This window comes from Saccopteryx bilineata, chromosome 1 (genome assembly GCF_036850765.1).
Source record: "Saccopteryx bilineata isolate mSacBil1 chromosome 1, mSacBil1_pri_phased_curated, whole genome shotgun sequence".
Taxonomy (NCBI): domain Eukaryota; kingdom Metazoa; phylum Chordata; class Mammalia; order Chiroptera; family Emballonuridae; genus Saccopteryx; species Saccopteryx bilineata.
In genome coordinates, this window is record NC_089490.1 from 186,916,203 (window position 1) to 186,939,722 (window position 23,520).

Below are 23,520 nucleotides of genomic sequence, written 5' to 3' on the forward strand. Positions count from 1 at the left end.
ACCCTTGTTGACAGCAGAAGGTGGTCTCCTCTTCCTAAAGGTAGATCAAACATAGATGCACGTAGAGGAAGGGCAGTGAGTGCTCTGTTCCCTAGCCCTCCACTGCAGCCACACCTCCACCCTTCCCTCCTTAGGTCCCGCCATTTCTGCACCACCCCCCCAAGCACCTTGTCTACCCCAACCGAGAAAACACGCACTTACCTGAGTGCAGTTTCCTTTGTTCGATGGAATTGCAAAGACGCAGCCTCAGGGTTGCAAAGACACATCCTTTAAACCAGTGGTCCCCAACCTTTTTTGGGCCACGGACTGGTTTAATGTCAGAAAATATTTTCACGGACCGGCCTTTAGGGTGGGATGGATAAATGTATCACATGACCAAGACAAGCATCAAGAGTATGTCTTAGACAGATGTAACACAGGGAACCTGCTCATTTAAAAAAAATAAAACATCGTTCAGACTTAAATATAAATAAAACAGAAATAATGTAAGTTATTTATTCTTTCTCTGCAGACTGGTACCAAATGGCCCACGGACCGGTACTGGTCCGCAGCCCAGGGGTTGGGGACCACTGCTTTAAAGCAATCGTTTCTTCTCCATTCAGCAGGAAAACAGCTGTGACCCTAATCCTGGCATCCACAGGAACTGTCTGGCCCTCCGTGTCCAAATCCAGCCTAATCGCACTGGTTCTCCCTCAGACCACATGCACATACTCACACACAGTTTCCACATCAACGTCATTCAAACCCCTGTGAAGAACTAGATAGAACTGGGGCAGGTATTGCCCACGACTGGCACTGGCATCCTCAGCAGGAGCAGGATGTCTTCATCTTGGGCTCTCTCCCGAGGGGAGAATGAATGAATGAACCCACCAACCTCAGCGTTCTCTGCTTCAGAGTCAACGTGGACTGAAGACGTTGTCCCTGGTGGGGCGGAGCTGATGCCATGGCCATACAGCCAAGTTTCATACAGAAAAACAAGTTCCATGCCACGCTCCCTCCCCTCTCAACTGCACTGAAGCTGGGCTTCACAAGTTTAGATGCATGTGAGAATCACCCGAGACTCTTGATAGCAGCACAGGGCCTGCAGAGCAATGGTTCTCAAAGTGGGGCCCCCAGAGCACATCGTCAACAGCACCTGGGACCTTGCCTGAGGTACAACTTCTGGGACCCCAATCTAGACCTACTGAATCGGAAACTGTACGGGTGGGATCTAGGAATCTGGTTTAACAAGTCATCGAGGGTATTCTGGTACAAGCAAGATTGGAGAAGCTCTGGTATAGTGTCGCCAAGCTCCTACCCAGACCTGTGAAATCAAAATGCGCAGGAGAAAGTACTGGAAATCTGTGATTTATTACACATCCCAGGGGAGTCTTTCGACCAGGCAAGTTAGGGAAGCACTGAGTTGAAGCTGGTCAGTACAACCAGCAAGACTCTAGAGGCCCCATCCCATCTGGGAGTTATTGATAAAGATGTTGGGCCTCTCAAAGGACACTTGGCCGATTAATATAAGAGTTATTTAAATGAGTATCTGAATACCAGATTTGTGCCAGGCATTTATTTGGACAAAACACAAAGATGACTTAGACACTATCCAGATCCAAAAATAAGCACAGGAAATGGAGGAGACCCAAAAGGCTGCACAGTGTACGATCCTGTTTATATAATATTCTGAACAAGATGAAGTTAAAGGACCAGAAACAGGTCAGGTGTTGCCAGGGGGATGGAGTCATGAAGGGGAATGACTACAAAGGCATTTTGGGGATGAAGGAACTATTTTGAATCAATGGTGGTGGTCACACAACTGTATGAGATTGTTAAAATTCACAGACTGTGCACCAAAACTTCACATAAATAAAAACTTTAAGTAAAAAAGTAAAATAAAAAAATGGAGGTGACAGACATAAGTAACCATTAGGCAAATGATAAGTGGGATTTTTTTAAAGGAGTCACATGAGATGAACTCTGTGCGAGCCCCAAAAAGCTTCACAGAGGTTCCGTTTGAACTGCAGCGCACACAGCAAGCACTTTTGTCCTGTCTGTAAAGAACAGAGAACATTCTAGAACAAAGAGTATGTCTCGACTACAAGGTGGTCCATACCCTGACTACAACCCCTATAGTCTCAATGTTCAAAGCGTGGCCCTTGGACCAACAGCATCCAATACACCTGGGGGCTTGCTAGCAATGCAGATTCCCCAGCCCCACTGCTGATCTGCAGAGTTGGTCTCTGCATCTTAACAAGCTTCCCAGGTGGTCCTTATGCACAGGAAGGTCTGGAGGCACTTCTCTAGAGCACCTGCCCACGTCTCAGCCCTGGGAAGAGTCCCTGCAGACTGTGTGATGACCTCCCCCTCTCGCCAGGATACGATTGGTTAGAGGTGGCCAGTTTCCCCAAGACCAGCTAATCCATCGATCAGGCTGCCTTGAGAACCTGGACTTCTCACAAAATCCAGATCCTGGGAGCTAAAAGCGTGAGGGGAGCTAGATGGGACGAGGTGACAGGCAAGCTGAACCGAACCTCATTTCAAGGAGCCCTCGCCACTCCCCTTCCCCCTTACTGGGATCAGTGAGGAGGGCCTTCTGTGTGTGCGCTTGTATCTGTTTTTCCACCAGGTAACCTGACCGTGTGGCTGACATGTACCAGACGTGCCTGGTAAGGCGGCTTTGAGGGAGGAGAAAAGTAAGGTTGACAATTGTTGCAATAACCAAACTCTGAAGAGTTTGGAGCTCGAACCACATTCAGGAGGGAAAAAGGAACCGGAAGTCTCCGAATACAGAGCAGGTGTCATGGGTAGCTCATTAACAACCTTTTCCCACTGTCAAAATTGGCTTGTTTTTAAAATTTAATTAAATGTATTGGGGTGACGCTGGTTAGTAAGATTACATGTTTCAAGTACACAATTCTATAATCCATCATCTGCGTATTGCATTGTGTGCTCACCACCCCGAGTGAAGTCTCCTTCCACCATATTATCTGACGCCCTTGACTTTCTTCTCCCTCCCCCTCTGGCAACCACCACACTGTTGTATTTGACCAGTGTTTTTCCATCAACACTGGCGATCCTAGTGTCATTATTGGATTGCGCATCTTAAAATTCATGAAATAAAAAATTTTAAAGCCTACCGATTTCTGGGGCACTGGGTGAATCTGTAAGAAAAGAGAATATTTCTCACAATTTTCTTCAAATTTAACTTTGAAGAAATTTAATGTACTTAAAAATGGGAACCCAATGGATATGTATGTATACTCAGTGGGCTTGTTGACTTTTGCTATCCTCATTAACAAGTGGACCTGTCCTTTGTTTTTTTTTTTCTTTTAATCAATTTTTAGAGAGAGACCGACAGAGAAACATCGATTGGTTGTTCCACCTATTCATGCATTCACTGGTTGATTCTTGTAGGTGCCCCAACCAGTGATGAAACTGCAACCCTGGTGCATCAGGACAACGCTCCAACCAACTGATCTACCTGGCCAAAGTTGGGCCTGCCCCCTTATTGTTCACTTTATTCTGAAAAGCTCTAGTCTGTTTCAAGGGTTGGCTTCTTGACGTAGTCAGGTGGTGGTTTTTTGTCTCTTGGAGCCAGACTGATAGGTGAGCCCTGTGCCTTCTGCTTCCTGGCTGGGTGACGGGCAGTCAGTTCCTCCTGTGCTTGTTTCCTCGTCTGTAGAAGAATGACGCCCACCTCATGGCCCCGTATGAACTGAGTGTAAAGCAACTTAGAGCAGTGGTCAGCACAGGGAAAGATGACTAGGTTACCTATCGTTACCAGCACTATCTGGACCTCCTGGAAGGCCAACCCTTCCCTTTCTCCTTGGTTTCCATACAGGAAACTTGACAAAGGCTCCTGAACTTCGGAGCCTCTTCTCAAAGTGCTATTTTCTCTGAGCTTTCTGATTACCTGCTCTCATATGGCTGGGGCACTCGTCTGACTACAATTAATGTTTATTTTATTCCCGGGTACACACGCCTAGGTGACAAAGTCACTTTCTCTGCCAGTTTCCCTCCCTCCTGGTCGGGAGTGTTCCCTCCGTAGGAGCCTAGTGTTGGTCTTCCGTGTTCCTTCTGATGGCGAAGCAGTGAAACTGTCAGCCTGACAAGCAGAAGACAGCCGGTCTCCCAGCGGGGGTGAGAAAGTCGAAGTCCCCATCGCACTGGACCTGCCTCGTTGTCAGCGGTTTCAATCTCTCAAGTAACAAGAATAGGCCAGATGCTAAGGATGACAGTAGTCCTCTCCGGAAGCAAAAATGCTTGCCAGGGACCTAAGTAAATTATGTATGGGCATCAGAGCTGTGATTCTATGTAGTTCCTTGTCAGCAGGAAGACAGCAAACACACACCAAGGTGCCAGACCACTGCAGGCACTGGTAATAGCCAAAAATACAGCCCTGAGCCTTGAGGGGCCCCCGGTCTACAAGGACTGGATGGATCTGGTCTTCTCACGGGCTTTTCTTTTTTCTTTTCTTTCTTTCTTTCTTTTTACAGAGTCAGAGAGGGATAGATAGGGACAAACAGACAGGAAGGAAGGGAGAGAGATGAGAGCATCAATCATTAGTTTTTCATTAGTTGTTCATTGATCGCTTTCTCATATGTGCCTTGATCGTGGGGCTACAGCAGACCGAGTAACCCCTTGCTCGAGCCAGCGACCTTGGGTCCAAGCTGGTGAGCTTTACTCAAACCAAATGAGCCAGTGCTCAAGCTGGCGACCTCGGGGTCTTGAACCTGGGTCCTCCACATCCCAGTCTGACGCTCTATCCACTGCGCAACCTCCTGGTCAGGCTCCTCACGGCTTTCAGTGAACACTGTACCAGGCGTCTTTCACACACCCATGCCAGACAGGAACCTCTGTTTTCACGTTTTGTGAGATCTGGAAGCACGGAGCTCAATGATGTTCACCCACCAGTCCTCCATGGAGCCACTGACCATGGTAGAGTCCTGCTTTCACTGAAACCCAGCAGTGACTCACACATCCCCTCCACCCCCCTGAAAGCATAGGGAGGGCTCAACTTGTTAAAGCAATTAGAAATGGACATGAAATTCAGAATAAGAGCAACTTTGAGAGAAATACTGGCTGGATAATTTGGGAGGGATGTGTCGGGAATCGGAACTATAGACTCTAAGAGCTGGTCTCTCCCATGAAACTAAGAGGGAAGAGAATGTATTAGTTTTGGGTAAATTTTACTTCATGAAAGGGAAATGAGTGACAGTAATAGAAATAATCATAAAATCTACACTGTTTTTAATAGAAAGAATGTTTTTAAAATTCTCTAATGGCTTCTTGCACCTGGGTTTCCTTTCAGTTGAAACAGTACCTTCAATTTTCTAAACAGGCAAAAAATGATTCACTTAGGAAAACAGTTCCCACTGTGGGGAAAGTATCTATTCTCTCTCAACCTCTCACCCATTTTATTTTAAATACTCCTTAAATAGACGTTTCCCTTTCTTTCCAAAATGTAAACACCATAGGACATGATGATCAAAGCCTATGACATCTCTTGACATCCAGGTCTTTTTCCACACAGCTCTCAAAGTGATCAGTTTCAATGAAAAAAACATTTTTAAAGTTTTATAAGAAACTGAAAAATAAGAACAGCAGAAGTCTTCAGTAAACTTATCAAAACACATACTTAATGAGAAACACATGACCTGGTTGGGTTTTAAGAAAGCCCACAGGCACTCAGGGTTGGCGCAGAGTGGTTTCATGGTATGGGTCACACTTCCGAGCGTGGGGGTCTGGGGGAGTGCTATGCACACCTAGTGAATGATGGATGGGGGCATGGCAAATCTCACTTTAGAAGAGGCACCAAATCACTTCAGTTTTCATGAAATATCCGAGCAAATGCGCCTGTGACAAGGAACAGTGGGTCCAGTCAGAGATGGGCCAGGGAGGAAAAGGGGGTTCCGACTCACACACAGCCCGTCTCTATTTCTCTCGGGTACTTACTGGGTCTGACAACAAAGCTTTCAACATGACATCGCAGCCTGTGGTATCATAATTAGGATTAAGAAGACAGGGTGTATGTGTGTGTGTGTGTGTGTGTGTGTGTGTGTGTGTACACACTCTAAGAGGCAGTCCTCTCAAAAATGCAAGACTGCAAACAGAGCCAGCAGACACAAGCCACAGGCAGTTTTTGCCCTGGCTGGTTGGTCTGTTCAGGGCTGTCGGCTGCCTATGGGGCTTTCCTGTCACACCTAAGCACAGTGATGACAAATCATTGTCAGCAAACTCACCTCTGAGTGTAGAGGACAGCAGTCAGTGTTCACACCTGGGGACCTACTTATTCTCTCTACTGGGAGAATGGACGAACAAAAGTGAAAACTGATGCATTGATTAAATGTGCACTAGAAGGAATCAAAGGAGAGTTTGATCAAACAGCAGTGGGAGCCCATTATTCTAGCTGAGTGACCCCCAAGTGACCCAGGGTAAGTCACATAACGACTCTGCTTTTAGGTTTCCGCCTGTGGAAAGGAGACTACCTTGGCTAGGGACCACGAGGGAGAATGGGGACTAGCCAAGTTGGCTCATGAAATCAAGGCAGAGGTCTGATCCCATGTAGGTCCTGGGCTGCGCTTCCAACACGGGGAACTTATTTCAGAAAGCCCTGCACCTGTGCTCACACCAGAAGCATTGCAAGAGGTATGAAGTGGGCTCTGCCCAACTCGAAGATCAGGTCCTGCTCACAGGACATCTTTGAATAAGCACATTCCCTTTCTAAGGATAAAGACCTTTGTAAAGGATTTCAAATATACTGAAAAATGACAGCCATACCAACCTAATGTATGGGAAGTAATAAGGGTCAATTTTAGATGTGATATACCTGTGCCTCTGAAACACAGTTTATATACAGCATGGCTCTGATGCATACAAGAGTCCATGACCATTTCTCCTCAATGTGGCTAGAACACATACTTGTTTGGCTTGAGATGAGTACATGCTCTGTGAAAAGGTCTACAAACTATTGGGACTTTGTAAGTTATCCTGTAACAACAAAACCAAAACAATTTATCCAGACCAGCTTCTGAAACTATGGAAGGAACCAATAACTAGTTTGCTTTGGAATCTAATAAAGAAGAGATTAAGGCACCAGAAATCCAGGTCCCTCAACCCCAGTCCGAGCAGAGAAAGGACTTCTTTTTCAATGCAATCAAATCTGAGTCTGCAGTTTTGCATTTGGGTATATACATCTTACTGTCTGTAAGAAAAATTTACAATGCAGACGAAATGGTTGACATACCATGATGGTTAATTTGGTGTGCTAACTTGGCTAGGCCATGGTACATAAATATTTGGTGAAATTTTCTAGGTATTTCTGCCAAGGTATTTTTAGATGAGATTTACATTTAAATTGGCAGAATCTAAGCAAAGATTGTCCTCCATGATGTGGGTGGGCTTCAACCAATCAGTTGAAGGCTTTAATAGAAAAAAGGGGAGATTCTGCCAGCAGACTGCCTTTGGACTTAAACTGCATCTCTCCCCAATGTCTCTAACCTACCAGCCACCCCTATAGATTCTGGACTTGTGTGAGCCAAAGCCTGAGAATGAATCTCTCTCTTCCTCTCTCCATACACACACTCTACTGGTTGTTTCTTTAAAGAATCTTAATACCCATACTGTGGTATACATTACCATCGTTCACAAGTACTTCTGGTTTTCTCTCCTTCTGGGTCCTGGAAACTTAAAGGTAAAACATGACCATGTAACTTGCTTGGGCTAGTAAGATGGAGTGAGAAGCTTCTAAGCAAAAGCATTTAAGAGCCAGGGCATGATTCTTCCTGCCCTTCCCCTGCGGCACCAAGACTTGAGTCATGCGAAGATGGTAAGAAACTTAATGACCCCTGCTGGGGCCCCCAGGTAGAGCCCAAGTAAGAACTGCTTGTCATTTCAAACCAGTGAGATGTGAGTTTATGATATACTGCTTGGTGTGTGTGTGTGTGTGGGGGGGAGTCCTGTATCCTAGCAAAATCCACTCAACAAGTTGATTACAAATTTTTAATTTTTTCATTACTGCAATTTCTGTAGGACTTCTACTTGATGTACACACTGAATAGTGATTTGGAATAATGTGTACACATGATGATAGAAGTTTCTCTGAAATTATTTTAGGTCAACTTTTCACGAACTGGCTCTCCCGTTATCCACATTATTGTAACGCTATTTTGCAAACACACCGGCATCCATTCCATATAAAACTGGAAAAAATGGAGTCCATATGGATTTGGACATTTTGCAAATAAGACCTGGAAAACTAGTCTATCCCAACGGCTCAAGGGTTTTATGAAGATCCTAGAATATGTTCACCTTCTCGCTGCTGTAACTCCCAAATTACTACTAAGAAAAGAAAATCTTTCAATTAGATGAATCAAAACAGAAAATTTGGCTTTTGCTAGATGGGAAAAAACAAGTCTGAAGACGGGAGGCTGAACACACAGGCCTGTGGGGAGACCAGATAAACAGATGGAGCTAATCATATTTCAAATTATCTAGTCCTGAGGTTATCTGGAATTTTAAGATGCGAACATATGGTTGAGATTATCAAATCCATGTCAAGTGCTCAGATTTTAAAAAGAATTCTTGAAATTTTGGTCCAATTAGGAAAAAAAGTATGGGTAACACTTACTTTCTTCCATCAATACCCAAAACAAACTTGGTGGAGTGAGTGATCTTCAATGCCCCTCGAGGCCCAGCATAGGACCCTGCCTGTCGCTGTCATTCAATAAATGCTAAACTGACTTCTATGACGAGTTCTCAAAGCCCTGCTGCTGGGGTGCCTGCCCACCTTCCAGACAAGGGAAGCAGGCTGAGAGGGCAGCAGGAAAGACACCAGTTAGCATCACCAACACTGTCCTGTCACTCGGCACACACCACCCTTGCCTGTCCACTCCTACAGTCTCACCCCCACTTGGCAAACTGGACTCCCAACTAGTGGGTCAAAGCTGGTCAGTTAACAATGAGGGCACTCAGGGTTGCGCTGATGAGCACTGTCACAAACAGGCAACAGCTATGGGAATAAAGGTAGTCCGAATCTTCAGACACCAGAAAGGTCAGGACTAGCCCTAACTCAGAGTGCAGTCTTGCTCAACAGCGATCGGGTCAATCTAGTAAAGGCGGTCGGAGCCATGCTGCTGAGTACAGGGCCTCCAGAAACAAGGTCGCCGGACACAAAAACTGTGTCTTCCTTTCACCAACAACTTCTTTTTGTGAAGAGAAGAATGGCTAATGCAGTTTGGCTGTAAAGAATAGCCCTGGCCACAGAATGGGCTGGGATCTGCCTCTGAATAGAAGAGCTAGCCAATACTGTGAGGATCGTTTGCTCTGAGGACAAAGGTCAGTGTCTGTTCACACTAAGGGAACAGACTGGCCCCTCTGCCTGGAAAGCTGTACTGAGGTCACCAGTGAGTCAGTGTGATTATCTGACAAACCCCCCCCCCCCCCCAAAGGTAACTTCTATTCTTATAGATTATCAGAGCCTCTAGAGTGGTACACTACGCACAGCAAGTCAACGCAGTAGAGATTTTAGACTTTTAAGGAAATCCCTTAAACACCTGTTACTATTTGTCACATAATTAAGCACTCCACATTGCTCTGAATAAAACAGCTTAAGACTGTCTTAAACCATCTCTCTCAGTAACATTCCCTTACTGAATGCTGAGATGAGAACAGGAAAATCATATCACATGTCTGCCATCTGTATTTGTACTTGTCAACAGCTCTGTTTTGGGATAAACAGTTTTAAAGTCAGAATCAATTCAACTTGTTGGAAGATTAGCCAAGGAATAGCTCAGAAGACCAAAACAAAACATGAAGTCAAATAGTCTAAAAAAAAAATCAAGCCCAATTTCTGTTTCTCAGTAAACATTCTGTTCATCACAGCCCAAGAGAAAGAGCAGAGCAGCCAGGGTCTGGGGGCAGAGATGAAATTTGTGTGACTCAAGTGAAAAATTCTTCAACTTAGAACAAACATCTTCGTTACAGTGCAACTGGAAATCATTCCCTGACCTCTAGGAGACTACACAGTCAAGAAAAAAGTAATATTAGCATTTACACTGTTGCACGGTTCTACTATATGAAGGCATCCACAGGGGACAACTGGTGTCGGGTACAGTGCATAATATGGTCCTTTATTACCATAAAAGTGGTAGCATTTCCCAAAGTCAATCTTGATTAAGAGTAGTTTCAGGGTTGAAAACACTTCCTACTGTAGACTATTAAAGTAGAGAGATGGCAAGGGGAAAATAAAGAACATATGTATACCGAAAGGTGGTCAGGAAGGAGGGAGCACCAATAGGACGCCCTAGGCTGGTGGGAGACAACGGCCTTGCTTTAGAAGCAGCTGGTGTACTGGTGTTCGTGAGCGACCGGACACGGCAACCTGGCAGCCCTGCGATTCTAGAAAACAAATGAGAACACGTATGCTCCACTCGGAGGTTCATCCATTTTCTCCTTAAAAGAAGTCATTTCTAGAAGAGCAAACTGGTGATTTGTACTTACAGACTGGACCCTTTTCAAGCCCCTGTCAAGAAGTGATAAATTATTGAAGCACAGCCTAGTGTTTTATTTTTGGTGTACACACAGTTAAACCCTGCGAAATGTTTCTGGTCACCTTTCCCGAGTTATTAATTAAAAAGTAATTGTTTCCACTTACTCTGTGATCTTTAAAACAAAACAAGACAGAGGGCCACACACACCTCTCCAGAACGGGCACTTCCCACCCGCCTCCCAGCCTCCCAGCCTCCCTGACCGGCTAGCCCAGCCCAGCCCCACCTCCCCGATCTGGCCCCACATCCTTCAACAGGCAATTGTTTAGACTGGGGAGGGTGGGCGGAGGAAGGCCAATTCACCGTTCACACAATTGTCTGGTGTTCATTCAACCACAGCGTCCAGATATATTTGTCGTCCCTAGAGACAGCATAAACTGCTCAGAGAATAAAGCAGGGCTGTGGAAATCTCCTTAATAAATTGTGGAAACCCTCTCAGCAGGAGTCACAAATATAGACGGGCTGCCTGCGCCCAGCACCATGAAGGCTCTCTGCTCCTGGGCTTCCTCGCGCTAAGACACAGCCACGATGTGAGAAAAAAGTTTCCCAATACGTCTCCCTCTGCAAGAGTGAGGATAAATTCTTCCCCAATCAGCTGACCAACTGAAACCTGACTAAGTTTACAAACTCTAAGCTTTGCTTTCATCTAAATGACTGCCAGACAGATGAGCAGGGGGCCCCTCCCTGCTGTGTTCATTAAACGATGACAGTGATGCCCATGTGTCCAAGAGGGAGCAAGACCAGCTAACAGGTCTAGCTGCACTCGAGGAGATGCAAGATGGCAGCAGAGAGACTTGGCTTCAAGGGAACGGTCTCACCTAACTGGCTTAGTAGGACTCTTAGATTTCTCCCCCAAATCCATTCAAATTCCCACTTCTTCTATGGAAGCGCCACTGTTAAGACCCCAATTCTATCTAGTTCCACATCAGAGGCTGAACCTCTGGCCTCATGGACCCTTTTAAACCTCAGACTGAAATGGGATGCCTTCGTAGAACACTCAGGTGTTTTGTATGGGAAATAGAAGCAGGTAGAATAAGGGAGGACATCTCTACGGGTTTGAATTATCCTCATGCACATCATTCCAGTTAAGTAAGGAAAACAATCAATCCAAACAAATGACACTGCTGGAAACTTAAGTTAAAAGTTGTGTAGAAATTAAAAAAAAAAAAAAAGATTTTCTTTCTTTTTCTTTTTTTTATTCTTTTTGCATTCTGCACACTGACAGAGGTAAAAGAAAATGACTGAAACTTAAATATGAAAGAATTCGTTAAAATTAAATCCAGTTTATACATTTCTCTTATTCGCATGTCAGTAAAAATCACCAACTATTATGAAATATGACAAATATAAAAAAACCAAAGGATCTCATAAAAAAATATATCCGAGTATGAAAAGTACTGTACTCTTGATTCTTGGTGTCTTCACATCCTTCTCTTCTGTGTACTTATGTACAACACTGAAAAGAAAAAAAGAAATATACTGAAAAATTGCTTTTAAGTTTCATAATGACAAGTTTTCAAAGCAAACAGATTCTAGCCTGACATCTCAGCCAATTTAAAATAAAATTTCATACTACACAGTAAAATCTAGAACTACTACTATAAGACTAAATTCACAAATCTAGCCCTGGGTGTGATGTCTTACAGAACTGTGTTCTAGTCTTAACTATACATCTGACAGACTTTTTGTGACCAGGAAGATAAAACAAAGTATATGTGAAAGTTACTAGACTCTAAGACTGTTTTATAATTATAGGTACATTAATTATGCTTATAGTAAAGTAAATCAATAAATCTTACCAGGTTAGACTCCATATTATGAATAAAAAACATATTTCCATGCATCTCCCCAACAGAAATTCTAAATTTGCTGTTTAATTTTTTAATTGCAACAGGATAAATAAGAGCTGAAGAGTTTATTAAAAAACAAACAAACAAATAAAATCCACCCAAGTTCTTATTCCAAGTTCCCTGGTAAAATGTCTAACTTCCGTGTCACCTAGTTTTGCTTTGCTAGCCTCTTGAGACCACCCACACTGGACTCTTCAGGACAGGTGGTCCAGAAGAGCAGGACAAACTGTGATGACTGGTCACTCTGGTCAAGCTGTCACCAGGGGCGCACCTCCCTCCCAAACCCTGTGCCTGCTCGGATTCCCAGACTTGTTCAGAGTGAACACGCAGCGGTATCTTGCTCAGAGAACACAGCACAGACCCATCTAGTAAGTCAAGATCCTCTTCAAGAGTCAATCCGAGGGTCTAAAAATAACTACCACTGATTATTACATCATGGAAAAAGAGCTATGGGGGGGAGGGAGCATCAAAATGACAGGGAAAACACCTCTGGGAAACTGGTCACACTCTAGGTGTCATATGTATGGGCCGGGATCTACCGTCTCACTACTCAGAGAGCCTGTGACTGTCGCTATCAGTCGTCCCGAGACACAATCTCCACAAAGAGCATTTGAGTGAATAACAAAGGGCAGGGCAGACAGGACCAGCTAACTGCCAAACCGGGCACAGCACAGAGAGCAGGACTGCAGGGTGTCCTTATAGCTCAGCTCCCAGTGGGAGAGGTGGTGCTGGCAGAATATAATAAACCGAGTGCAACACAGCCAACTTCTGGGTCAGGATACCAACACCCCTCAGTTCCTTCTCAGTAGAGGGAGCACAGAATCTCTACTTCCAAAACCCATGAAGCTATTAGAAAAAAAAAAAAAAAAAGACTAGTCACACTGGAGACCTGGGATGTAAGAATTTAAAAGTTAACAAAACAAAACTAAAACTGAACTTTAAGGTTATCTAGAAAGCCCAGTGATGCTCTCAATAATAAACACAAGGCTTATTTCCGAGGTAGCACAACTGCAGTGAAGGACATTACCATTGTTTCCCCGGATAAACGCGTCCCCATACTTATTCTTCAGCTGCCCATTAACGTACTCCTCCGTCTGCTCCAAGGCTATATTCATGTAGCCGTCCAGGCAAGCCAGCACCCCTGCAGACAGAGGGAGTCCGAGAGAAGACATACAAAGCTTCCAAGGAAGAGTTGAAAATTGCAGGGTATACCTTAGAGCTGACAATCTTCTTATTCATCAACTCTATGTGCTTAATAAAGTCACACTGTAAAGGCAACTCAAAAGACGGAAGCACAGAAAAATGTCTTTTCTTTATATCCATCTGAATAACAGCTAAGAAGTATATATATAGCATGCAAGCAGAAAAAACATCGAACTGTCACTTTTTTCATGGAATGTGTGATAACAGTAACTTCTAAAGCCTTGACAGAAGTAACACAGGAATATGCCAAATAAAACAACATTCTTTGAAAACTAAAAAAGAGCCCTGGCCGGTTGGTTCAGCGGTAGAGCGTCGGAAAGGGAGTGGGCCATTATGCAGGAGCCAATGACCATTAGCCTAGACTCCTTACTTCCGGCGGCATTTCTTATTTTAGCCACTAAGTGAAGTACACGCCTAGCAGATGTATTTCATTCTCTCACATCAACTGCAACAAATGAATGCACTACAGGATAAGTGGAAGTCTCCACGATCTGTTAAAATAATGGAAGAGAGGAGAGTAGGTGCTCCTGAAAGAAGATCTTCAAGCTGTGGCTCACAGTGCAGAGCAGCCTGAGAACATTCTGCATCAGAACACGCCCTTTCTGCTGTCAGTTACACGTTCTCAGAGCCAGACTAATGCAGAAAAACGGCCAAACGCATTTTAGGGAAACTTCCAGGAAACTAGGCAAATCTTTTCAGTTGTGTTTAAAATAATGAATTCTGCAAAATTTGACCTGATTTTTTTCAAAGATGATAAATTAAATAAAAGCCTCTCACTCTGAGTCACTAATTTAGACAGTGGCATTTTCTAGGAAAAATTTTACATGGAAGCAAATACTACAATTTTGATTCAATTAACCAAGTCGATAGCTTCATTTAGTCCTCAACGTCGTTAATATGCTCCTCACTCTCCGCCTCTGCCCCCATTCTCCTCTAAGTGAAAGTTTCCTTCTCAAAATTGTGTGTGTAATGAGAACAAAAGACATTAATCTAACAGAATTCTGCTAAAAACTGTAAACTTTCAAAGAATCAGAATGGACTGTGAACATGAACAATTATTTCCTATCAAAAGAATGCTTAAAACTTCACAGTTTATTTCCTTCTGTATTAATTTTACAATTAAACCACAACCATAAAAGAGCAAGAAACTTCTGAGACATAATATGCAAATCTGTTTGAAAATTCATCAAAAGCACTTCAAAATAAAATGTTCACTCTAATAAAAATACCTATTCTCATAGCAAAGATTTTTTTCTTAAGAGAAAGGTTCTGGGAAGTTATAATTATAACCCCTTCCTTTGTCTAAGGGATAAACTATGATGAATAACAGGAAATACAAAATTTTATTCAAACTTAAAAGAGAATAAGAAAGGCTACTAAACTGCTAATGGGTTAGTTTCTGTACTTGTAAAAATATTCCAGGTAATACAACATATCTGAATTTTGGAAGGTTAGGAATTTAGTAACTTTAAAAAATGGAATTGTATACTATTTCCCCGATAAAGTTAATTTCAGCAGTATCACAGCCTTAAAAAGAGTATTCTCTAGAAGAACAGGAAGACATCTTTGGATCACCCGCACATTCTGTGAGTGGGAAGTTCACGCTGTCAGATGGCACCGTCTAAATAGCCGCTGCCCGTCTTAAACACTTCTGCCAAAACACATGCTGCCGGGTGGGGCTCTGCGGCACCAGCTAGAGCTAATCAGGCCCAGCGACTGGGAATCCCTGGCTATCACACGGTACCAGGGAACCCAGGCACACAGATCTCACAGCAGAGACAGGACACAGGAGACACACAAATCACACCAGAAGTCAGAGGCACACACTCTGGTGTCAGTTATGTCTCTAAGAAGAGCCACCTCAGGGGCAGAAAAAAGAAGTGGACATGCAAACTGTTGACAACCAATGCTTTTCCTTGGTCCACTGGATATGTATGTGTAAGAGATTAATAAAAATCAGTAAGTCACATTTACTTATTTAATTACACCACTGAGGATGAAGCAGAAGATTATTACCTCGATAATCCACTCCAGAATTTAATTTTACCACAACTGGTCGTCCAATGATTTGCTTTAAGAAGTCACTGGGGGTTTGCTTCCGCAGACTCATTTTAACTATCTTGATCAGAAATCTGTAAAGGAGCAATAAAAGTAAGAAAATTAATAATTCACCAAAAAAGCCCGAAAGCCCTTAACACAGTTACAGGAAATCATGTGTCAAAGGAGCACATGTGAAGACCCAACATTACTACCACGCAACAGCTAGCGTGGGCTCAGGTGAGCCAGACACATGCCAAGCACTGTCCACGCCTCTCATCAATCCTCACACAACCCTGACACAGCTTCATCGCGGAAGAGCCCTGTGTTTACAGGGTGCTTCTGAATCACGTGTCACTACTGTCACACACACAAGTCAGTATGCCATTACGACCACTACCCACCCCCATTTACTGAAGGAAAGCTTATTTAAAGTATGTGGAGCACTCTTCTAAGATCCTTGTAAACACTACCAAATTTAATCTTTACAAGAATCCAGGGAAGAAGGTCTTCATATCCCCATTTTTCTAATGAAAATAAAGGCATACAGAAAGATGAAATAATGTGCCCCAAATGTGATGTGCCAACATTCAAGTTCAAATCAGTCATATTTTAAAGCCTGTTATATAACGTAGATGTATTTACAAACTACCGACACCAAAATAGTATCTCCGAAAATAATTATAACCGTAATTCAGAGTTACTATTTGAATGGACTCCATGCCAGAACTTATCTAAGGACCAGACACATATTCTTTTTTTTTTTTTTTTTAATTTTTCTGAAGCTGGAAATGGGGAGAGACAGTCAGACAGACTCCCGCATGCGCCCGACCGGGATCCACCCGGCACGCCCACGAGGGAGCGACACTCTGCCCCTCCAGGGCATCGCTCTGTTGCGACCAGAGCCACTCCAGCGCCTGGCGCAGAGGCCAAGGGGCCATCCCCAGCGCCCGGGCCATCCTTGCTCCAATGGAGCCTCGCTGCAGGAGGGGAAGAGAGAGACAGAGAGGAAGGAGAGGGGGAGGGGTGGAGAAGCAGATGGGCGCTTCTCCTGTGTGCCCTGGCCGGGAATTGAACCCAGGACTTCTGCACGCCAGGCTGATGCTCTACCACTGAGCCAACCAGCCAGGGCCAGACACATATTCTTAACCTCATTATATGACAAGGTAGGTATTGTTTTCATCCTTGGTTTACCAATGAATAGACACAGAAAGGGATAAACATCATGCCCAAGGTCACACAGACAGTAAGTGATGGCCAGAATCACAACCCTATATAGCTTCCTGGAAGTTGCTAATGCAGCCAAAAATTTTTATCTTATTATAATTACAGTGTATATATACTCTATATAATAAAGAAAATAGTTTGAAAACTCAAGCATAATAGGGGTCTGAAATACAGAAAGAGCACTACAACCAAATCGATCACATCAGACATACATAAGTGCCCGATACTACTTTAAAAACCCATTTTGCTATGTAAATTATCTTGCAAAATACTTTGGTAAACAAATGTAACAAAACTGTAGTTATTAAGCAAAAACAGAATAAAAAGACTTTGGAACTTAATTTTTCTGTTTCACCCAAATTCAGCATCACTATTACTCAGTGGTTAATATAGCACTAACACTTAAAAATTAGTAATGGGTACAAAATCTGAAGGACTCTCCTTAAGAATTCCCAACACACACGTCTTACACACAGGCTCTGACCTTGAACTTAGGAGTGAGAAGAGAACTTGTTTAAAGGGCATGAGTGCTCAAAATGCTCATAATTTAATATAATTTAGGAGTTAGAAGAAAACTTGTTTAAAGGGCAGGAATGCTCAAAAATGCTCATAATTTAATATAATAATTTTGTTTCACCAAGAAGGGTTGCCATCCTAAGTTAAATAACAGAAAATACAAGTTTCATAAACTGCTCTTGAATTTGGGGCTGTTATCTGGACCACCCTCATCCACTCCATCTTCCCAAGCCTTGGGAAAAAAAAATTAATGTGATCAACTGATATTTTAAATACTCAACAAATTTTAATTTAACTTTTCTAATGAATTGCCAGTTTATTTATTATTATTTTTTGCTACACAGTCTCAACAGACAACTGAAATTACGACGACTATTCTGGACAACCACTATTCATTCAGGACTCAGACCACACAACAATGTCATTTATGCTGTTTTGAACACAAGGAAAAAAAATGCAAAGTAAATACTGTAGCAGATTCAGTACCTTCAATGAATTTAGTAAACAACAAATATTCCCATGCACTTATAAACTGCCTTATTTATGTCCTGAGCATGTGCTGTTTTGTGGATGAATGGCTCTAGAGAGACTATTAAACCTGAAGGCCTAACACTGACTCAACTCATGAGTCTCAGGTTCATTTGCTAAATCCCATTATGCCAATTTCTTCATGTACAAAACTGAGAGCAAAGTAGCTGTTTATTTTGTGTTTAAAAAAACCACTAAGATGCATATGATGTAAAAATCTAGTTCAGAGATATTAACTAGTTTATCCAGTTAAGGTCAGAAAAAAGACTATAAACCTAGACTATCAGTTGTTTAACAGACGGTGTTAGTTCTTTCTAAAATCTTATTAATATTCTCTTCCCACACCCTTTAAAAAAGCAGATATATTCTTCTTCTAACCCCAGCAAAGATCACACCTCTGCCATTAAGCCTCATCTTTAGTCCAATTATCATCAATTTCTTTCTGGAGGCATTCAACACCAAACTTTCATTAGCACCAGAGTGTGGGCACACAGGCTGGGTGGAGCCTAACACCCACCAGACCAGCACTGGGCCCTCAGAGTTTACACTCCAGAACAGGCAAACAAAACAAAACAAACAAACATGTAAATGAAGAATTTTTAAAAGCCAATTCCGCAGACAACCACATACAGAGAAGACGCACAGCCCAGGCAGGTCCAAGAAGGATTTCTGGAGGTGAGGCCCGAGCTGAGTGTGATGGAAAGGAGTCAGGAGTCCAGCGGCTGAAAGGAGAGCGGGTGCAGCAAAGGCACTGGACAGTGTGAGGAGAAAATCTACACAGGCGAGGACCGGCTGCAGCGCTGAGGATCGGGGCACGTTCTGGGGAGAAGAGTTTGCGCTTGAGCCTCTAGGGCAGTCTCCCTAACAGCAGCCATTTGGATCACTTGGAGATTGATTTGGTAGATCTAGGGTAGGATCCAGGAATCTGTCTGCACAAGCCAAGGAGACCCTTATGAACTGGCAAGTACGGGAAATCCTGTGTCAATACAAGGGACACGGGGGGGGGGGGGGGGTTATAAGCAGATTTGCATGGGTACCACTTACACTTGATAGACAGTGGGAAGATGCTCTGCCTCCCTGTGCTTCAAGTTTCCTAATTGGCTGCATTTGATGTAACCTGCCACCAATCTCTCTTAGTCTTTACTTTTTTTATAAAGTCTTTTCTCTCTCCATACACTGTAAAGTACATGAAAGACTAATACAAACTTCTTATTTATTCTCCAGAGCATCTATATTCTTCTAAATCTCTTGGAAAAAAAAAAACTATTTTAAGTTATTTGGAGAGGATGTTGCTTCAAACACATTTTATCCATCACTTAAGGAGACCAGATCTTTTACATTCATCTTCATTAGGCTTCCTTGGTCCTCCCTGTTACTTAATGACTTGCCCATAAATCCATTCTGTATGAGTAAATTGGTCTCGACATCACAATTTTTCCCGTCACTCAGCTCATATAATTTTAACTTTTCATCTTTTAAATTGGATAAGGCAGAAAGAACAATTCTGACCATTTCTGAAGCAAGAGAAAAAAGTCTCTTGAATCACAGACACATAAGGGGAAAAAGGCCTCCTTTCTGTAGGTCACCTTGATAAAACTCCTCCCTTCAAAATTAAAGCCATAATCAGCCTCTAGGCCTCCTCTCCCTCCCCTGACTCCCAACTCAGGCTTGTTTTAAATTACCTATTTTCACACATGGCTATTAAGTCAAAGGCAGTATATTTTCTGTCAGAAGCTCCTGAGAGGTCTAGTATAACATATGCAAAATGCCCTGCAGAGATTTTTTATTTTGGTTTAAAAAAAAAAAAGGTGGGGGGAGTGAGAACCAAATTTTATTCATCCAACTATGTGCCATAAATAGTCGTGAGCAATTCAGTCACCAGGTGAGGTGGCCAGCAGAACTCAGGCTTGATCCCAAAGCCCAAGCCCTCGCAAAGGCACAGCTGCCCTCGGAATGTCAAGGTTCTCCTGCTGACCCTGGGCCATGGCCAGCGACAGTGAGAGATCTGGCTGGAGGCCAGCAGCTCTGGGGGTCGATCTTCAGTCACCACATGTCAGCCTGCAAAGCACTCTAATGGTCAACCAGAAAGACACTTTCGTATTTGATTGTGAGTGATGTCACTGAGCAGAAAACATGCAAATTCTTGTTTCTTATCCATGTTTACCTGGAAACTTTCATCCACTCTTAGGGAATTTACAGTTTTGGGTGCAAAAAATTTAAAAAGCAAAAAATTGCTATGAAACATAACATTACAACCCAAGTACACACACTTCAGCAGACTGAGAACAGCGGATTCCCTCCTCCCCAGCTGACCAGTGTCCCACCTAGGTTGTAAGCTTCTTGGGGACAGGCAAACACCTTCCTCATTTGGTATCGTTGGTCCCTAAGCACACTGCCTGAACTTGTGGAAGAGGCATTTAAAGGCAGTGCCAAGACAAACCCCTGTCCTTCCCTATCCCTAACTATGTGTACACTGATTAATCCAGTATTACCATGCCCTTAAGCAGCTGTAACACAGTAACATCTCTGTTACTGACCATCAAATAAAAAAGAAAATTGTTCTGTGTCGTCCAAGAAGCAGCTGCATTCAAACCAACACGGTTCCTTGTTAAAATGCAGATTCCTGAAGTTTCCCTAGTCAGGCTGTCCAGGCACAGGGCGCTGGAATTTATATCAATTCCTCCAGATAACCCTTATAAAGCAAGTCGTTCTCGACCAGCAGACTTTGCCCCACCCTCAGGGACATTTGGAAATGTCTGTAGACATTTTGACTGTCCTGAATGAGGTCTAGTAGGTAGAGGCCAAGGATATTGCTTATTCTTCTACAAAGAAGAATATAAGACAGCCAGCCCTACACAACAACAAAAAATTATCTGCCCCAAAATGTCAACTGTGGATGAGAAACCGCTATAAGCCCTAAATCAAAAAAACCATTGTTCTGTAGTCTTAAAGCAACGAGTTAAAAAAAAAAATTCAAGGTATAACAAATGAAAACAAACAGCTAGGTTCTAATCAGATTAGAGTATAAATTATAACATTAAATATTTTATTCCAACATATAGGGGATCTGAAAACAACTGTCAAAAAATCTTGAAGGGACTGCCATTCTAAATAATGGATTCCTAGTCCTGACCACGAAAATGGTCACAGATCCCTCAGATGATTCCAATCTCTGTTACTTGGTACAACTCTAAAATGACAGATTAATCCAAGTGATGTAAATACCTTTTTATATTTGAGTATCGGATATTGTGTGCCACAGTTTAGTGAGTCCAGTCAATGCAGCACTAAGAGTACTACTCACTTGGGAGGCAGAATCCCTGAGTTCTAATCCCAGCTCAGGCAGTTAATTAGCCGTGTGCCTTGGATAACTCATTTCTCCTCTCAAGACCTCAGGTTCCTCATCTGCAAAATAAGGCAGTTATGCTAGAAGATCACGGAAGTGATCTAGCAGTCAGCCAGCCTAGGCAGTCACTCCAGTAATATACACATACACTAACATAATCTCTGAAGCATCCTTCACAAAATTCAAGCAAGTGAAATTGCCAGATGCCACAATAGATTAAAAAAAAAAAAAAAGAGGCTCAATTTAGCTGGCTAGTGTATTAAAAACGTATTATGAGCTATCACACTTTGGTGAAAGAGGGACAGTCCTACACGGATGATGTAAACTATGAAAACAATTCTGTTAAACAATTTGGCAATGTGTAGAAGACCTGAAAAGACATCACTAGAACACAGCACCTATTCTAACAATTTCACTTCTCAGGATCTAATCCAAGGCAATAATCTAAAATATAGTAAAAATAAATAAATAAAAGTTTATCTGGGTATTATCTGGGATGCTCAAATGAGGCAAGAATTCACAAATACCCTAAATGCCCCACAGTTGGGATGGCTGAGTAGTTTATGGCACCTAGGCTATGATGGAACAGGTAGTCAATCAAGAGGAAACCCAAAATTAGAGATGACATTGAGGAAGAATTTTTAAATAAAACTGGAAAACTAAACATACTGTGAAGTGATAAGATAGCTCATCTTAGCTCAAAGTCAGCACGTGCCAGCACAACACACAGAAATAAATTGTAAGTGGAAGGGTTCCGTGAAGGAGTTTTCACTAAGCCCTTCGGTCTCTTCCATCTTTCTACAGTAGCCCTGAGTTACTAAGGGGGGGCGCCCGATATCGCGATCAAGCTCATCTGCATCACCCCAATCCTAGATACCCCGAACCGAAGTGCCTGCTGTGAGCCGGCGCACCCTACACACAAGCCTTGGCGCGGGAGCTACCGCCAGGCCCTGTGGGGGGGGGGGGCACTCCCCGGGAGGAGGGCGGGCCAGCCCAGCTCTCAGATCCTGGGGGCAGCTGCGAGCCCCCCGCTGGCTGCGGGCCTGCCAGGCGACGCCCCGCCCCGCCGCGCTCGGAGCCGCTTTCCCGCCCAGTTCCCAGGCTCCAGTCGGGGCTCCCGGAGGAACTCCGACCACCAGGAGCGCACACGGAGCCGAGGCCGGGGGCCACGGCGCGGGCGAGGCACCCCTCGGGGCGGGGCGGGCTCCCGGGGACGGGCTCCGCGATCCAGGCGCCGACCACAGCGGACCTCCCGGGCGGCCCCGCGCCAGGAGCGCGGCATTCGCGGGAACCCGCCACCCGCGGGCTCCGCAGCTGCTCCCCACCCTGCCTGGGGCGGTGGGGCCCCGGCGCTATGAATAGCCCGTGCGTTCCCGGCTCACCTCTCGGAAGCCCCTCTCCAGGTGCTCCACCCGCCCGGCCTCCGCCGACAACGGGGTGAAACCGAAAGTGAAACCGCCGAGGCAGCAGCACTTTTCTGCCTCAGCCAATCACTGCTTCCGGGGCTACGGCGGCCGGTGGGACCAAAAGAGCCCGGCCTCGTCGGAGCGCGCAGGTCCCAAAACTCTGGTTCAATCAAAGGCAAAGTTGGTATGGTGGGGTTCACGTGGAAAGCGCTGGTGCTCTCTCCGTTAACAAAGGCAACAACTTCTGCACCCCCCACTCCATAAAAACCCATACGAAGAAAACCAGAAAGTTATGTTTTAGGCAGAAATGTAAGACATAGCTTGAAGGAAACTGGAATTTACTGCTAAAGTAATGACTATACCCTAGAAATGTCCTTGATTAATTTAATGCCAATAAATTAATAAAAGAAGCGGCCTCAAATCTTTAAGTACACCTAAGGATTTTGATTAAGTGTGTGAAGATGAAGTCGTTATTAGCAAGATATTGTTACCGTGGCAACATTAATTGACACAAAAACATTAAAATTACTAAAATAAGTATTATAATGCAATAAATTGTGTTCCATTACAAACTAGTTCTATTTGGAAATGGCATGCAGACATTATTTAAGTGCTGCTACGGGAACTTGGTTTAGAATTTTGCATGAGGCTCTGGCTGGTTGGCTCGGTGGTCGAGTGTTGGCCGGGCATGTGGATGTCCCCAGTTCAATTCCTGACCAGGGCACACAGGAGAAGTGCCCATCTGCTTCTCCACCCTTCCCCCTCTCCTTTCTCTCTGTCTCTCTCTTCCCCTCCTGCAGCCAAGGCTCTACTGGAGCAAAGTTGGCCTGGGTGCTGAGGATGGCTCCATGGCCTGGGCCTCAGGTGCTAGAAAG

General features: G+C 43.9%; 1 protein-coding gene across 2 annotated transcripts; it reads right to left on the reverse strand.

The window, feature by feature from the left end:
• Window positions 1–11,705: 11,705 nt before the first annotated feature.
• Window positions 11,706–22,732, reverse strand: LSM6 (LSM6 homolog, U6 small nuclear RNA and mRNA degradation associated). 2 transcript variants are annotated; one of them, XM_066253461.1, is made up of 4 exons: window positions 22,622–22,732; window positions 15,602–15,717; window positions 13,410–13,523; window positions 11,706–11,988 (listed from the first exon to the last, which is right to left on the reverse strand). In XM_066253461.1, the coding sequence occupies exons 2-4, from the start codon at window positions 15,693–15,695 to the stop codon at window positions 11,954–11,956; spliced, it is 243 nt and encodes an 80-aa protein (XP_066109558.1). In that variant the 5' UTR covers window positions 15,696–15,717; window positions 22,622–22,732; the 3' UTR covers window positions 11,706–11,953. The 2 variants fall into 2 exon arrangements, with proteins under 2 accessions (XP_066109558.1, XP_066109557.1); XM_066253460.1 differs by lacking the exon at window positions 22,622–22,732 and adding an exon at window positions 21,198–21,300.
• Between the last annotated feature and the right edge of the window lie 788 nt (window positions 22,733–23,520).

Bases quoted from the DNA above. Each gene is read 5' to 3' on its own strand.
- LSM6 (XM_066253461.1), bottom strand. From the start codon at position 15,695: ATGAGTCTGCGGAAGCAAACCCCCAGTGACTTCTTAAAGCAAATCATT. The intron at 13,524-15,601 runs GTAATAATCTTC...CTCTGTCTGCAG, and splicing joins TTCTGGAGTGGATTATCGAG to GGGTGCTGGCTTGCCTGGAC. The intron at 11,989-13,409 runs GTAATGTCCTTC...TTTTCTTTTCAG, and splicing joins GTTTATCCGGGGAAACAATG to TGTTGTACATAAGTACACAG.